This window comes from Phlebotomus argentipes, unplaced genomic scaffold (genome assembly GCF_947086385.1).
Source record: "Phlebotomus argentipes unplaced genomic scaffold, Phlebotomus argentipes genome assembly contig_15, whole genome shotgun sequence".
NCBI lineage: Eukaryota > Metazoa > Arthropoda > Insecta > Diptera > Psychodidae > Phlebotomus > Phlebotomus argentipes.
Genome location: NW_026776181.1, coordinates 13,640,432 through 13,657,616, shown reverse-complemented (window position 1 = coordinate 13,657,616; position 17,185 = coordinate 13,640,432). Strand labels below are relative to the sequence as shown.

At 41.8% G+C, this 17,185-nt stretch overlaps 2 protein-coding genes across 4 annotated transcripts; both read left to right on the top strand.

Annotated features, from left to right (window-relative positions):
• Nucleotides 1-8,725: 8,725 nt before the first annotated feature.
• Nucleotides 8,726-11,726, top strand: LOC132262193 (uncharacterized). Of its 3 annotated transcripts, none has more exons than XM_059761373.1 (3): nucleotides 8,726-9,407; nucleotides 9,484-9,889; nucleotides 10,028-11,726. In XM_059761373.1, exons 2-3 carry the CDS (start codon nucleotides 9,550-9,552, stop codon nucleotides 10,774-10,776), a joined length of 1,089 nt encoding a protein of 362 aa, XP_059617356.1. In that variant the 5' UTR covers nucleotides 8,726-9,407; nucleotides 9,484-9,549; the 3' UTR covers nucleotides 10,777-11,726. The 3 variants fall into 3 exon arrangements, with proteins under 3 accessions (XP_059617356.1, XP_059617357.1, XP_059617355.1); XM_059761374.1 differs by having other exon boundaries at nucleotides 9,468-9,889; XM_059761372.1 differs by having other exon boundaries at nucleotides 8,726-9,889.
• Nucleotides 11,727-11,835: 109 nt separating this feature from the next.
• Nucleotides 11,836-13,743, top strand: LOC132262194 (uncharacterized). Its single transcript, XM_059761376.1, has 2 exons — nucleotides 11,836-12,608; nucleotides 12,700-13,743. The coding sequence occupies exons 1-2, from the start codon at nucleotides 12,239-12,241 to the stop codon at nucleotides 13,278-13,280; spliced, it is 951 nt and encodes a 316-aa protein (XP_059617359.1). The 5' UTR covers nucleotides 11,836-12,238; the 3' UTR covers nucleotides 13,281-13,743.
• The last annotated feature ends 3,442 nt before the right edge of the window (nucleotides 13,744-17,185 follow it).

Below are 17,185 nucleotides of genomic sequence, written 5' to 3'. Positions count from 1 at the left end.
TCATCCTGTCCTACCTTACCTATTGTATGCTCTTGACTGATGCTTTCTTTTATGCCGCTCTCCCCTGTAGGCAACATCGTCAAAAGTGCGGCAGCAAAAACCCCTCTAAATACGATGTAATCCATCAGAAGATGAGAGAATGTTTCAAAGTCATTTCTCCAGCTGTTTTCCACCATCCCGACTGTCGTGAAGTAAGTGGCGGTGATATTTCAGCGTTATTTAGCGCTGAAAAATATCGCAATTATATGGCTATTCAAGTGCTACTCCTCAGAGCAAAGAGGCCACCTTAAGAGGCAGCGGGTGGAGTAAATTACCACACTTGAGTGGACAGATAAATTTACGAAAACTCTTGGTGTGAAATTTCCGAAAAGTGAGATAAATGGTTTTTCAACACTGCGAAGGGCATTCCATGAAAAATTCGAATACACAGAAATCGTTAAGCTTTCACATCCACGGTCGGTTGGGATTTGTGAACCATGCGATGTTCCTCTCTTGTACATATTCAGGAATGATGCAAATAACCCAGCGACTCTTTTCAGGGATTTCCCAACCGCCGCTGTAAAAAGTGGAACACGGAACACAATGAAGTGATGTACAAAAGGGGCGCAGGGAAAATGCATTTTCAAATGAACCATCTCTGGCATGCCCTAGTGAATGTGTCAATGTACATTCAATATGAATGAAATTCCCGTGACGCATCCGCATAAGAACCATGTAGCCATAATCCGTGTGAAAGAGCAAAGAGCAACAACTGGGGAGCTCAAGAGTCATATCCATATCACACCAATTTCCAGCGCACAGTGTAAGTTTGGTGAGTGATTTAATCAGTATTTCATAAATCACATCACGTTTTGAATGTATTAAGTTAAATAACCACTAATGCAATGGATTTTGAGACATTGGCAGCGCTCACTTGTGACGACAGAGATAGGGCTGAATGAGACCCGAGATGGTTTCAAATGTTGGGAATACAGTGGCAAGAGATTAACCCTCCATGGCAACCTGGGGTATTTTGACTCACACACAGGGTTAATTCTCAATATTTGGGGAAGATTTGCTATGCCGAACATACCCAGAATAGTTTCGGAAGAACTTCACAAGCAACCGATACAAAGGCTTGCGGCCCTGAAAGGGTTAAAGCTCTCCTCTCCAAGGTGTGCACACACCTAACACTTCAAACATATTCGTGTGTTGCACTTGTGTATATGAATAATTGCCTCATTCTTCATCATCACTCCAGCCTGGGCCACAAAGCCCCTCGAGGACGATGAGACTGTTACAATGTGGGTGACTAAGAAATCCTCAAGGATTTCCAGCACCGCAACATGTTAATGTGTGGACTTGGCAATTCATGGGGAAATCTTAACTACACCCTGGCAAAGTGTGAATGCGCAAAGAATGAAAGGAGTGCAAAATCCCATAGCATTTTTTTGATAAAATCACAATACACGAGATTACTTGGGATTGTGTCGGAGTGTGGCGAAAGCCGTTGAGCCGCTCGCTAAACACCCATCGCCATGGCAAAGGTACTAATTGATTAATTTTCAAATGAAGGGATAATCTATTTAGAATTCATTCGCCTAAGTGTGTGCCCAAGAGAGCGACAAATAAATTGCCGAGATAAGAGATGGATACACTTTGCCTTGTCTACCACTGTCATGATTTTCTCATTCGGTCGTCTCAAAATAACTAACAAATGGTCCGACAATTCTTCGGGCACCAAGTTGGCAGTATGGGCGGCCGAGGGATGTGCGAAACAGATTGAAGAGAAACTTTCCATCCAACCCTCAATTCACACACACTCACACATAGCACAATGCGAAATTACTATGACTTGGCTCTGCTGAGATAGGAGAGGATTACAGATTACATCATTGGCTCACTTCTCACCCATATCGCCCTCGCCACCCACAAATTCTCCAGTCCTCGAGCGCCCACTGGATTATGATATGCTTGAACTGAAAGAGTGAAGATTCTATTAATCCGAAAAGGCAAGAATTGAGAAGTACACATTGTATGTGGGTCGTGATTCGGAGCGGCGTCTTCTCAAATATAGACAGGCAAAATCTCAACATATGAAAGAATGAGGGGTAAAGGATTTAATGATTCAAAGGGCTTTTATGTGGTTGTTTACTCAAGCTACACCCACTGGACTCTAAAACTTTTATCTTAAGCTCTTCACACAACCCATCGCACAGTCATTACCACGTGGAGCCACTCGTCGTACATACGACTATTCCCGGCTCATCATCAATCGATCTGCGGGTGTTTAAAGTTGGAAAAGGAGGAAAACGGCGGAGCAGAGAATGAACACATAAATCGACTTCAAATTGATTGAATCAACCTCATAGAGTGATCACTGAAAATTTTATGAGATGGCTGAATTTTCTCATTTACCACCTCCCTGTATCGGCAAGTGACTTTTATTCCTCCCCCCTTAGAATGCCCAGAGCGCCCGTGAAAAGCACAAATTTCATCAATTTGCAAATTTTTCCCCCCCTCCCTCACATACAAACAGCCACTGACGACCAAAATGCAAAAGTTTTGTGCCTTAGCAGAAGCGGTGGTCCTCCGTTTTGGGGTGGGAGCGAAAAGGGATGAGGCGAGTCTGAAAGGAGGAAAAGGTGGGCAAGTACGCCAGCAAAGAGGCATTCAATTCATATTTAAAGAGATTGTGGCCGGCAGGGGAAATGCGAAACATAATTTTGCACTTATAAATGAAACAAGAAAACACACTGTTACCGTGGTGCGTTCTAATTTTCATTCTTCTCACACCCCATAACATCCCTCTCTATTTGCCCAGCATTTTCTCCATGCCAAGTCCAGTGACGTAGTGTCACGTAGGCGAAAGGATATCAGAAGCTGTGGGAAATGTGAACTTTTCCTGAACAAAACAGTATGCAAAAATACAATCTGCTCTATAAGATGGGCTTGAAATATTTTGTGAACCATAGAAAATTATAGCTAAAAAAAACCCATTAAAATGAAAGCAAATGATAAAATGGTAAAAAACAAACTTTTAATATGCAATTTCAGAGCCCAATTAAAAAAAAAGACAATCGCTACGCCACTGACACCAACAGTTCTTCTCATGCGCTGGCAAATTTTATCTCACAGCAGAGAAAGCTTCCGCGAAAGTGAGGGGCGAGTCATTGCGGCAAAACTTGTAAAATATGTTTGGGTGAAGTGATATAAATTATATATATGGGAGATGCAACAATATTTCAAATGACTGAAAAAGTACCTCATTGCGAAATTGCCTCATGAAATGCCAGAACAAAATGCCATTTGGCGGACAAATGATTCCCCCACGAGTCGAGGATGCAACTTTTTGGCCACTCACCCAGGCGAGAGGATTGTCGAAACACATAAATTATAGCATCGCGCCCAGAACAGGAAGTGTGGGCATGTGAATTTCAAAATAAAATCCCCCTCTTGCGCCCAGAAAGCTCATCAATAATGTTTCAGCATAGTTTTTGAAAGATGAAAAGTGGAAATCGATTCTCTTTTCAATTGCCGTGAATGGATTCGCCATTGTATGATGTTCAACCCTCGTAAGAATACACATCACATGTGGAGGTGTTTGAAATTCACAACTAATGGGCTGTTGCTGATTTGTGTTCAATTGTGAAAATTGCAAACCATCGTCACAGCAATCATTCATCACTGATGGGGGGGAAAAGTCTCTCATGTGGCGTCAAGGATGGATGATTTTGAGGTGTACATTTTTGCACAAATCTCACACCCACGCCTGCGATGAGTGATGAAAATTTCACCCCAAAATTTCCCACTCAACCCTCATGAATTCAACCACCCCAAAAACACCATTCTGGTCCATCGTGAAGAGACCCTCGGAACATTTTCGTCTTTATTGCAAAATTTTAATCGGACAACTTTCCCCATGTTTGTGTTTTTCTTCCGATCCTGCCTTTTCAGGAAAAACCTCATTCATTCACTTTTCTTCAGTCTCTCCTCTCGCTCTCCCTCTCACTCACTCTCTCACTCACTCCATCACATTCAACCCGTCTGTTGTGTAATGCCAAAATTCATGAATAAGGAAAAATCATGCTTGTGATAATCAGTACCTGGTATATTAATATTCTTCTTTTCCATTGAAATCAAAGTGAAGACGCGGGGCTTGCCTTTTGATGATATGGCAAATTTATGCTCCTCTGAATCACCCTCACACCCCTACTTTTCTCGCGGAACGCGCGCCCCTTTCGCCAGAAGAGAGCCCATCGTCTTTTGCAGAAATTTTCCCGCTCGCTCCTTTTATCTTCATTTGAATTTTACGATAAAGATGATTTTGAATGGAGGAAATGCCTCTCTGTAAGAGACTTCAATGTCTTCTTCCCCCCCACCCGTTCCGAGGCGCTCCCCTTCCGCGCCTAAGAGCACCACCCACACCTCATCAACCCACCCAAATGAAAATTGACAATTTATTGTGCTTGATCCAGCGGCAAAATGTGGCGTCGGCGGGGGTAAGGCGAAAATTCCACCCTGGCATTGTGATGAAAAGCTTTTAAATAATTAAAATAAACATGAATAAAATTGTTCACAATAGGAAAATATGACGGAGGAATTTTTGGTGTGCGGAAGGCGCAAGGACAAAGAGATGGATGGCAAGAGACAAACATGGTGAGGCTAAAAAAATGTGGCACGGAAGAAGGTTTAGGGGTGGATAAAATAAAATATGAACTAATACACAATGGAGGGCATTATTCAAGTGCTTTCATCCACCCACCTCACCTGACTTCACCTTCGTCTCGCCGTGTTGTATCTGGCCTTCAACATTTTTGCAATTACCTAAATGGAAAGCTTAAAATTTCCACCCACACTTGCATTTTCATCACAACAGAGAAAGAGAGTATTAACCGGAGAATATGCAAACAAGGTAACACAATATAGCGCTGCGCGACAGTATATTGAGGAAGAACTCTCTCAGTTATCTTCCAAGAAAAACAAAAGCGCAAACACATAAAACACTGTATTATTTTAGGTAAAAATATGCACCAATTATAGCATATTTTCTGCGGTTTAAATTTATGATACTCCAAATGCTCCAACCGTGAAACCAACACAGAGATGAGAGTGGAAACTTTTGATCTGTCCATTCTATTCTTTGTGCTGCGCGACCAGTCAAGTATTTTAACAGTCACAATTGCCACGCTGACTGACGTGCTTGTCCATTTCGCGTGACAGTGTGAATTTTTGCGCAGGAAAAGCCCAAAAAAGCTAATCACTGTCACGCCATCTCTGTGCATGTTTTAATTTCATTGCCGCACACACACATACACGCCCTTCATTCACACGGTTTAGATGCAAATTTTCCCTTCTTGATTTACATTTGATTAAATATCCTCTCCCGTACTAAAATTTAAACATTGTTCACTGGCACTCCTGCAGAAGGCAACAAGCATGAATTTTCCGGACTCTTTGGCATGAGGGAACTTTGCATTTTAGCATGGGGACGAGTGGAGGAGAATCTACTGGTGGATGTTTGAGACATTTCCTACAAGGTAAATAAAATTATACTCGGGATGAAATCTAAAGAGCGGAGGACACTCTCCGGCAGTATTACGTGATGTTTGCCTCTGTACACAGAATATGGGTGAAAAACGTGAAAGATCGTCACGAAGGGCGGGTCAAATGGAAGACACATGACCATCACGACTGAGGCGAATTCCCTGCGAAAAGGTCCACACAAGATTCATCCCTCCAACCCACCCTCTAATTGTGTTAATTTTATTTCGCATTTCACACGCAATTGACTCCCTCTCTTCCGGATTCCACTTTCTGGCTATGAGCACGGAAGGGACGTGCTAAGTGAATTTGGCGTTATTATTCAAAGCACACGGAAAGGAATGGGTAAGAAAGTGCCAACTACCACAGCCCAACTAACACTGTCAGAGATGCAGCTGACAAAGGCAAGTACCTATATATGGATAATATTATCTCAAGTGGAGAAAATCCACATATTCAATCTCCCACGACTTCTTTAATCAAACAAAAACTTTCGAGAGGGGATTGCAAAGTTTATTTCGGGCACAGGATATACCAACCATCAATATACAATGTGACTGTCTCCGTGGAGCGTGTCTATAGAAATAACAGTGATGACACTAAAAGTCCCTAACTTTATTCTGCACTCCTTGCCACCACTTCCACCCGTCTGAGCTCAAATTGACGAATAAATTAAGAGAAACTCCATGCAACATTCACTAACTCTATCACTGGCATACTCTGCAATTTCCATCACAGTCACAAATTGTTAAATCCGATAATCCTAAATATCCTAAACCACAAGAAAATACAGTTTTTCAATTCAGTCAATGTTGGTTGCAAATCTAATTCTATATCTCACACCATGAATTTTCAACATAAACAAATTGCTAATGATTGCATTTGCTGATTAATCATTGGAGCCTACCACAAAAACCCGAAATAGACAGAATTTTACCAATTTGTGACTTTTCAGCTAATTGTGCCAAATTAGAGAGCAAATCGGGGGCGCAATTAAAATCTATTGGTGTACAAATACACGATGGATTTCGAGTGAAACATGACATGCAAGTGTGCATGAAAAGCTCCAAATATACACTGATGATGTCTTCCGTGAATTAGAAAAATCTATTTTCCCCTCTCAATATTTCCCCTACAAGGGAGTCTAATTAATTTTATTCTAATTTCAACGGAACAAGTGGGAAGAGTCGTTGTAAATTAATTTTAAAATTATGCCATTTAGCACAAAGTTTTCGTCTACGCAGTATAGTGTTACCCTCTTCATGTGCTAGTTTGTTGCGATAAGCCAAAATTATCCCTTCGGCTGGGGTCCAGTTAATGGCCAAACATGAAATTTAAGGCATGAAATCCACCCTTTGCCACCCCCAATCGCCCTTTCCGCCTGCCGCTCAGCAATCACGAGCACACACGCATCAAGTCAATTCGAAAATGATGTTTGAGCCTTCCAGCGTTGATCCCTTCTCCAAAACATCCCTCTCGAGAGCCTGTCGCATCGGCAGTTCTCCCACTTCGCTCCCATGGCCGTGATTGTGAATAAATCTTCAGAGTGTCGGGGGATGTTATTAATAAATTTTTGGTGCCCGTTTGAAATCCCCACACAGCCGTGGAAAAAAGCATCTCTCTATCTCTCTGGGGTGCTTTCATGGTGTGCATCCCCGAAAATTGTGAACGTGGAAAAAATCACGTTTTTCCATTCACCAGCAATTCATTTGATTCCCAAACTTGATGGCTCCACTCTCGGTCCTTTTTTATACCACCATCGAACGGATAAAAAATGCATATTCAGGAAATATATTCATTTTATGCATATTCCTCTCCATTCTCTCTCACTCTACATTTGATTGATCAGCAACGATGAGCAACAGTGAGAAAGAGGGGAGCGGAAGATTGTGGAAAAAATGTCACGGAGATGTTATTAAAATTTTTATGTGTGCGCATTTTTTTTCTCCTTCACCGAGATGAAATTGAAATCGATGCGAAAAAAGACTATCAATCTATATTGGGATTAAGGTGAAAACGATCAATGAATTTTAATGACTGTCTCTCTCTCTTGCTCAACATTTCCCAATGCGTACCTATAAAGCACTATTAAACACATAATTAATTTTAATAGCACTCTGTATAGTTTTGCCAGATATTCCATGTCAAAATTGAATTCATTTTGTTATGTGGATGTGGAGAGAAAACAATTTTGCAATTAGAGGCATGTATAAAAATTAATTTCTCTCACGTCTCACGCTGATGAAAGACAATCTGCTGATCGAATGAATTGGTAACACCATAGCAATTTCTCAGTATGAAATTGCTGGTGATTTATTGGTTGGATCTCTGACCTAGAACTCCCTAATCGTTCACGCGATTCTCAAGAGCAATGAGCAAGGCAATCTGATGGACAAGAAAGCAATTTCTTAATGTATTTTCCACCTTAGCAAGAGGGAACCCTTTCAAAATGCTTTTCAAATAAGATTGATGTCCTGCTATTCTACAGCAAATGGAGCATGATTTAATTAAAATAATTAAATGTTATACTATTTATTTATATTTTAGTCACAAGTCCCCAGCTAAATATATTGCCAAATTTACGTGCTTTAATACATCTCTCCCGAGATGCTTCAGACATATAATATATGTATTTATGTAGATTGCTATTTTCATAATGAATTAATTCGTCAGTTGCATGCAAATTGGGAAACAGTAGCAAACATTTTGCAAAGAAACGCGTCAAATTATAGTGTGGAAAATATTAAAGTCACTCCTGCGATATCATTTCGACAATTTTATTTTCCACCAATTTTTCATTTAACTCATGCTACCTTTCAACTTAGATAAAATTATCGTACAATTTTCCTTCATATTTCCTGTTTTGAAGAATTCACAAAACTTTTCACGACACCCACAAGAAATTGCCAACAAACTTTGTCTACAGCTTCAGTTGAGCTATTTTTCCTATTGTTGCACTATTTATCATTGACTGACAATAGGAAAAATATACACGTAATTTATAAAGTAAAATCACTTCTATAGAATTCACTGAGCACCTGTTCGAGTGAATGGAGGCGGGATCGAGACGTCTCTGAATAGATTTATTAATGCAGAATTCCCCTGTTGATTTCCACGCAAATATTAGCATATGTGGAAAAAATCACCGTGAAGTACGAGACTTAAGACGGAAATAATTGACCTACGTTCCACGTAAATATTTTTTTTTTTGCCTTCCAGTGCCGGATTTGCAAGAGTTTTTATGGATGAATCAGATGAAATTAGCGGGAGAAAGAGACCATTTGAAGAGACTTCTTTTTTTCTGTGGAATCCCCCCAGAAAATATTTCATGGGTGCTTTTATCGTTTGGGTGTTTTAACAGTGTTGGTGATCTCTCAGGCGAGTCAACAAGCGTCCAAGATCGGCGTGATCATTTGGCGTCAGTCACATTCAGTGTTTGCCACTCATTAGTATCGCATTAACTTGGTGAGCTCTAAGTGAGATAACAACATTTGGAGGCGATAGTAAGACGCCTAATTGGAAGGGAATTCCCAGAAGATATTGAGGATATTCCCTCAACTTCTCTCTTGGAATAGCTTCTTAAAGGATTGAGTGGGTTAGGAGTGTGTATTTTACTTTAATTTGTGCGGTAATCCATAACCTCTTGAGAATACCACTGCCGAATCTCTTATGCGTGATAAACTTGTGATAACCTCATTAAATTGCCTTCCCATTGGTGCCAAATTCGACCACGATATCCAAAGAGCATGATTATTGCGGCTTTTTCAACACGAGTGAATAACCGAATCTCCCGTGGAATGCAAAAGAGCCAACAAAAATACTGAAGGTCTCTGCAATTGTGACTCTTCGGATTTGGACAAAAAAAGCTGTGAAACTCATTTTTGGTAACTCTTATTGGAATTTTTATTGTGACACATGTTTATATATATTTGTGGGTGATAAAGGCAAATATTTGTTCAGTTCTTGGCGAGACACTCAAGCGAGAAGAACGGTGTGAGACGAGCGTGTAAAAATCTAGAGGAAATAATGTGGTCAAGAGTGGTGTTTTTCATCCTGTTTGCCACCGCCGTGACGTCCTTTCGCCTCCAGAGTCCCGTCGTGGAGGTGTGTCCACATGCCCTGCGTGTCTCCATTCCGGACAGCCCGGGAATACAGTTGTTTGCCTTCCATGGCAATATAAATGACCCAATTGGCGAAACAGAAGCTGGCCAGATGTCTCGAGATGTTATCCACAAGGCATCCGGAAGGTGGATTTTTGAGACACAAACGGAGACTTTCAAGATAGGCGACACCCTCAATTACTGGATTTATGTCATACATCGCGGCTTGGGCTATCGATCAGACGTGATGGAGTACACAATTGATGGTGAGTGGAGAAACTTTACAAAATATTCCGTTACATATTTTAATCTTTGAACATTTCGGCAGCTTCCGCTAAAGATTGCGCGCCATGCAAAATAAAACCACACTGATAGCCAAATTTTCCTTCTCAATTTCTTCACAGCGTTCAGCAATAAATGTGAAATCTACAACAGTGACTCGTCAGAAGAGGAAGTTCGCACGGAGAGCCAGAAATTCGGGCGGAGACGCAACAAGGAGGAAAATACCAGCCACTTTCAGCATCACTTTCATCACCATCGCGGATATGGTCACTATGGATGGCGACCGCCCACCAACTATCCAACTGTTACACCCTTCCCGCAGACTCCAACTTTCCCCACGGGTTCCTTCCAAGAGTGCCAGTGCGACAAGGACGTGCAGAAGTTGACTGAGAGCCTCAGCGAGACGCGGCTCAAGCTGGACGAAGCGCTCAACGCCACGGAAGTCTTGAAGCAGGACTTCCAAGGACTCAACGAGGTTCTGGGAAACATTCTCGATAGGCTGAAATTCGGGCGGAAGCTTCTGCTCACGGGTGTCTTCAGCTCGGATGACAATCCCTATGGACTCATCAAGACTATCCTCGAGGACAAGCTGGACTTGAGTGATCTCAAGTTGAGAGTCCTGAGCGCCACAACCACCGTCCACGGAGCAATTATCTTCGAAATGACAAGCGCTTCGGACAAGCTGAGAGTGTTGCTGCGCGCAAAGCGCCTGGATAAGCTAAAGCTCCGCATAATTGACTACCAGGAGGAGGAGAATGAACTCGCGGGACTTGTTCAGGTCACCCAGTCGCCAATATCATCATCAGCACCCACTCAGCCCACCACCGACGGACCCAATCCCGACATAGATGTGCGCTTTGGCAAGAATTAACAACACTTGGCTCTTGTGGCGCAGAACCGCCAATTGCCTGGAATATTGTTGCATTTTATCGTGTGAATTAATGTAATTTAAATGTCTCAAACTCGCGCTATCTGTGGCACTGAACCACCAAAAAAAATAACAAGCAGAGAGGATGCTGAAACTATCGCGTTTTTGTTCTTCTGCCTGCATAACCAGTGATACTCGAGTGCTTATGCGAAAAAGTGTACACAAGAGACGGTTTTTTTCACTAGCATTTCTTGGGGCCAAGCTCAGCAAATTTACGTGTTCATTAGCACACAGTGGACACCAATTTATGCTATTATTTCTTTCTATTTTCACTCTCTACTTGTCGCGCCATGCTAATTTGGGACCGTACCTGAGATCTCGCACCTTTTTCCCAGACTGCTCCACTTCTGCCCTACATTCGCCCTCCCCCCCTCCTTATACAGTTGCTGTACTTGGCGCCTGGCACATCTTGTGGAAATTATTCCTCACAGACAATGTCCCTGAATCTTCCGCTCTGTTTTGCTCTTGTGTCGCTGAAACTTCCGACATGCCCTATTGTTGACTTCTGTCCATTCTCTTTTTCTGCCATCCACAATTCCCCCAACATCGTCAACAGTGAATGCTTCAGATGGAGTGGAAACGCTTTGAATGGCAAATACTGAGCAATTTCACGCAAATTCTCTCTACCAGTCAATCGATCCAAAATCCCAATGTTTTGTCAATGGGAGAGTCGATAGGAATGATTTGGGATTTGGGTCAAGAATAGAGATGGATTCTGAGGGGGGGAAAAGCATCACTTGAAAGTGACATTAGACGAAGTGAGACAAAAACTTTTAAATGAAAATGTTTTCACATGTTTCATCTCACTGCGATTTGACGTTTAATTAACCCATATATTGTTGCTCTATCTCAATGAAATTCTCAAGTATAAATTGTGAATTCAATCCATTTATAAAATGGTTATTATATTATAGAATTGTTAATAGAAAAGATATTTTGTACTCGATACGGTTTTTTATCTCAGCAAACCGTGAGTAGCGAGATCACATTTAATTTCGTGACACGGTGAAGAGGGTTAAGTGAATTGTCACTCCAGTCGATAACCTCTTGAGCTGCCGCGACGAAGAAAAAGTCTGCAAGTGTGTGTGTGCGAGAGAGAGAATGGCTTTTGAGAGGAAAATTAAAATCACGATTTCCAAGTGCTTTTTTTCCACAACACTCTGGCATTGTATGATGTCATTCAGTGTGTGAAACCCAAGTCTTGCTCGCTCAGTTATAAATCGTCGACGAATTGAAGTTGATGCTTCACGCTCGGCGATCAGCAATTTAAGGGGAGTGAAAGAAGATAGCGTAAGAGTTTGAGTTATACTTTTATCGGTGCAATTCAGAATTTGATAATTACGCCATTGGGTAAAAGTTTGTGGTACTGAATTCGGTGTAGTATGCGGAATAAGAGTTGCAAAAGATGGTAATTGATCAATTGAGTGTGTGGCTGACTGTGGCGCTTGTAGTCTGTGGAACTTGTATCGCCTCGGGAGGATGCTTTGTCATACCGAAGGCTCGCTTTGAAGTGTTACGTCCCTATGGATTGCGAGTCTCCATTCCAGATGTTGCGGGAATTAAATTATTCAGCTTTCATGGTGCTGTAAATGATGAGATTCAAGTTAATCAACAAGGGATCATTCACGGTGACGTGACTGAGGCGATTGATGGACGATGGACTTTTACCGACCGGACAGTCGCCGTCAAAGGTGACGATGTTATTAATTATTGGATTTATGTGCAATTCAATAATCTCGGCTATCATACGGAAAATAAACAATTAGTCATGGAAGGTAAATCGTTATCTCTTCAACTCTTCCCTCTACTAATATCCTTCAGGATATAGCATGAAGTTCTCTAACCGTCCAATCTTCTCCTGAACAGCATTAAATGCGACCCTGGAGAGCAAAGCTGAGTGTTCCTGTTGCACACCAATTCATCATCACTATCACTATCACTACTATAATTTGCCAGACGATGGGGCAAGTTCAGGAGGGAACAGCACACGTCAGAGCCATCAGCAGGATATGAATTGGTCGGAGACAGTTGCCAATCTTCAGCAGCAGGTGAATCGCACTGTGGGTAAATTGGACTATCTTCTTGGGGCCAAGATAAATCCTCTGGAGGAAGAGTTGGGCACGCTCAAGGACATGGTGAACTTTATCCAGAAGCGGCTCGACGGGAACACGGCAAATTCAAATCTCCCCAACGAATTGCTCCTCATTGGCTCCTTTCCCGCCCAAATTCCATCTCTCATTGACTATCTGAATGACTTTATGCGGGAGAAGCTCGCCGTGATGAACATTCAGGGGAAGATTGTGAGAGCTCACCAGCCGACGGTGAGCGAAATTGTCTTTGAGGTGTCTACAATGGCTGATAAGCTGCTCCTCCTCAGAACTGCGAAGGAGATGAAATTGATCGCGGAGGCCGGCTACCTTCTCGTGAGCTCCCCTCCTGATCCATAATGAGACTATTTAATATCCGCGGGACTTGTTATCAGATATATTTGCCACACAAATGGGGTTAAATTCCTGGCCAAGTGGCTGAGGACGGGCAGAAAAACTGAAAAGGACAAAATGTAATTGTAATCTAAGACAATAGGAGAGAAATTGATGAGCCCATGAGCATGCTAAAGAGACATTAGGACAAATTTCACGAAGAAAACATTCCAGAGGAGTTGAACGAAAAATGGGGGTGAATTGTATTGATTGAACTCAAGCAGTGACATTTCCATTACCAAAGTGTCGCAGTCTAATCTAGCCTAGAGATGTACATGGCTGAAGCATGAATTTTAGCCACTTGTGATGTTGAAAATTTACACATGTTGGAAACTTTTCAAAATCAAATGAATATGCATAGATTTATGCTATGTAAAAGCACTACATAACATGTGTATATAACCTAAGGTACAACGAAGTAAAACTTTGAGCCAAAATGCTGTTTCACTCATTTATCCATACACAATACATTCACACAATTTTTAATAAGGACTGCAAGGAAAGTGATTGTAGTCACTGATCACATCCCTTCACTTTGCAAATGGGCGACGGAGGAAAATATAAATAATATAAAGTCTTTCCGGTCCATTCCGCCTCGCTTAGGATCCCTTCGGTGCCTTGCTTAAAAACTAAAGGAAATTTTGGGGGTGCACATTACCCGAAAAGTGAGAAAAGACGAAGGGGCTTTTGGGAATAGGAAAAGAAAGTGCGGAGAATACTCCATTGAATACAAAATGGTCAGAGAAGAGGTCGTTAACGTTTCCCTGGGACTGTCGTTTTCCTTCACACTCGCATTTTAATGCCACAAAACCCTCATCCTTTTCTGGACAATTTTCTCTATATTTCGTGTGTTAGACAATTTCGTTAAAATCCTTTTGACATAAAAATATCTCGTTGAGGCTCTCGTTATATTAAATTTTATTCTCTTCCGACTCCCTCCGGTCCTGTCATGGTCGTCTCCGTGCTCTAATTTAGATGGTGGCGGCTTTTTTGCTCCCACCCTGGGCCCTTCCAGGCCTCCCCTTAAACCAGGAAATACATAGAGGTCTTTTGTACGTGGTGGTGGGTCATGAAGATGGGTTGGTGGATTTTCCTCTTTTCCCTCAACGCTTTTTGCGTGTAGCCTAATTTACAACATTGGCATGGTCTCTGACGAAAACTGAAGGAGAAAATCTCGAGGGTGTGCATGGGTTCCTTCGGAGACTTTCCCCGGCGGAGTGGGGACGTAATGAATGGGGGAGGAAAAAATCACAACACCTTTGTGCCGCAGCTCTCACAGATTCCAGTACCTGTGACAGTCATAAAACATCAACTTCCGCAGATCGTGCAGCGATCGTCGAAGGTAAGACTATCACATAGTCTCAGATCACGACACTCTGAAAGCCCCGTATCGATTTCAATGCCACGAATTTTAGTTCTTCGTTACACGATATAATTTTGTGAGCAAGAAACTCATGAAGATTTTTGAGATTTACATTTGACGAGGTAAGCGAACAGCTTAACCTCTTGTTTCTCCGCCACTAAAGCAACATTTTATGTGGTTTTGCCCTGGCATTTTGACTGTGACTTTTCCCTGGTATTTATTCGTCTTATACATCTGACTGTGGTGAGATATGAGTGGTCATAGTGTATTCTCCAGGAATTACTGGCTCAAGGGGGAGTGTGGAGGAGGGGGTTGAAGGAAAATGTGCTCATTTACTTGCCTTTATTGTTGAATATGGTTGTGAGATCTCGTAAAACTCTATCCTCAATTGTTTCATTGAAATCCTTTACAAAAATTCCATTCTTTTCTCACTTCCTATGATTTGCTCGAAAGCTCTCGCACTTAATCACTTTCTGAGATGAATAAGTGTTAGACGGACGCAGAAAAAAAGGAAAGAAACTGGCGGTGAGTGGTGAAAAAAAAACAAGAGAGTAGTAATGAAAGAAACTCTATGAAGTGACTATATATTGTTAAGCTTTTCCTATTTTTCCCACAATTTTCTCACACTTGACTTCTTTTTTGCCTCAATTCCTTATTCCTTTCTCTTCTCTTCTCTCAATGGTTAAAATCCGTAATCAGAATTGTTTGTGGTTGGGATTTTCACATTCTTCTCATGGCTGTGTTGTGATTTGTGATCAGACTCCGTGATAGGGCGAAAGAGTACCAAAAAAGGAAAACAATTCAATGAAACGGATTTGTACAAAATTCCCAGCCATTAGTGTCTAATTAGAGTGAATAGCTCAGAGATTCTATACAATGATAATCCTCCTGTAACTTCATTTCTTCACCCAAGGTGAGCCAGAGTGCTTAGGAGTGATGTACTGTGCTACATTTTCGGTGACTTTATTGACTTTAAGACCTTCTATCTGTGAAATTTAATGTGTTAAAAGTTTGTAGCTTCACATATATATGTGTACTTTTTAATGACCTGCCATAAAGAGATGGAATAAAAATGAAATGCCCAGCATTTATTGCTCCTTGAGAGCAAAGAGATGTAAGATGAGCGGAAAGAGATCACTTTCATTCATGTACTCGTGGTGGAGTTTAATTTGGAGTTTGCTGACTCTTCGCTTTGCCTTCTTTTCCACGGAAAAATGATGCTCTCACTTAATCTATTGATTGCTGGAAGGGAATTTCACAGGATTCAGCTACAAATTGAAGATAAATTCGAGGAGAGAATTGAATCCTTCACACCCACCCGCCGCTCCTCTGGCGATGGTCCGATGTAAGAAGTGTGCAAGGATCCATGTGATTCTGCGGAGAATGATAAAATCGCGCAAATTATATAAATTTGTGACCTCATTCCCACCCCTAAAATGCCCCACAATAATTTAATTTAACTGCACTCTTCTCTTAATTTGATGCAGTTCATTTTCACTGGGGCTGATACAGTACCTACTGGGCGAGTGTGGGAGTTTCAACTGAATTTTCCACGGGTATTGCACTGAAGTGGAGCCAGTATTTTACCGTGAAGGAGGAAAATTAAACTCCTTTTGCAATATTTTACTACAATTCAATTACACTGTAATGCCACCGTGTGTCTCTGGAATTGAACATGGTGGATGTGAGAGAGCGAGAGAGAGTGGGCGTGCTCGGGAAGATGCTGGGCAGAAGAAAAGGTTTGTCGTCGACAAATTATTATTGATCACATTGAGAAGTTTTCCAACGTTGCCTCACAATTTCTCATGGGAGAGATGGCAAATACGAGGGCTGGTGGCTGATTCTGGGGATACAGTCTGTAGATTTGAGTGAGAATGGAATGGGATGCTGGTCTAATGCCATGGAGAGCTGTAATGTAATATTCTATTGAATTTTCGTCCTCGATAAACGTGGGTGTGTGTGTGAATGATTGGGGTTAAATGGGGAGAATTGACGGGAGTGTGAGGGGGGAAAGTGAATGAAAAAAGGAGGAAAGCCGACTGTCACGTAGTTTTGCTATATTTCCGTGACGTGGGAATTGTACTAAATTGGAAATCAATTGCACTAATGCCATTTGCGCGTGACCATATATTTATTGTGTACGTTATATAAAATTCACATTCGCATTGAATCCGATTCAAACATATCCCAGATTCCTCAACTTTTCCCATCCCCCGCAGGCCAATGCCAACCCTTTACCATGGGGGCGACTGCAGAGGGGCTTCCTCCTCTTGTCTGACCCGAGATCCGCAATTCAATGTCGAAGGCTTCAGCATGAAATTTCCCTTGAAAGTGTTCAATTGGTGAAAATTGCTTCTTCCTCTCGCCGTCCCTCTCTCTCATCGTGCTCCCTTTTTTTTCTATTGCCCGAGGAGAAACTTTCAACAACAGCGATGTGAATATCCGTGAGAGATTAAAGAAGACCCAATTGCTGACGGGCTTCGAGTCTCCAAAGTTTCTTCATCATCAA

Excerpts from the sequence above, each read along its gene's own strand:
- LOC132262193 (XM_059761373.1), top strand. The coding sequence starts at position 9,550 with ATGTGGTCAAGAGTGGTGTTTTTCATCCTGTTTGCCACCGCCGTGACG. Across the intron at positions 9,890-10,027 it reads GATGGAGTACACAATTGATG|CGTTCAGCAATAAATGTGAA; the intron begins GTGAGTGGAGAA and ends ATTTCTTCACAG.
- LOC132262194 (XM_059761376.1), top strand. The coding sequence starts at position 12,239 with ATGGTAATTGATCAATTGAGTGTGTGGCTGACTGTGGCGCTTGTAGTC. Across the intron at positions 12,609-12,699 it reads TAAACAATTAGTCATGGAAG|CATTAAATGCGACCCTGGAG; the intron begins GTAAATCGTTAT and ends TCTCCTGAACAG.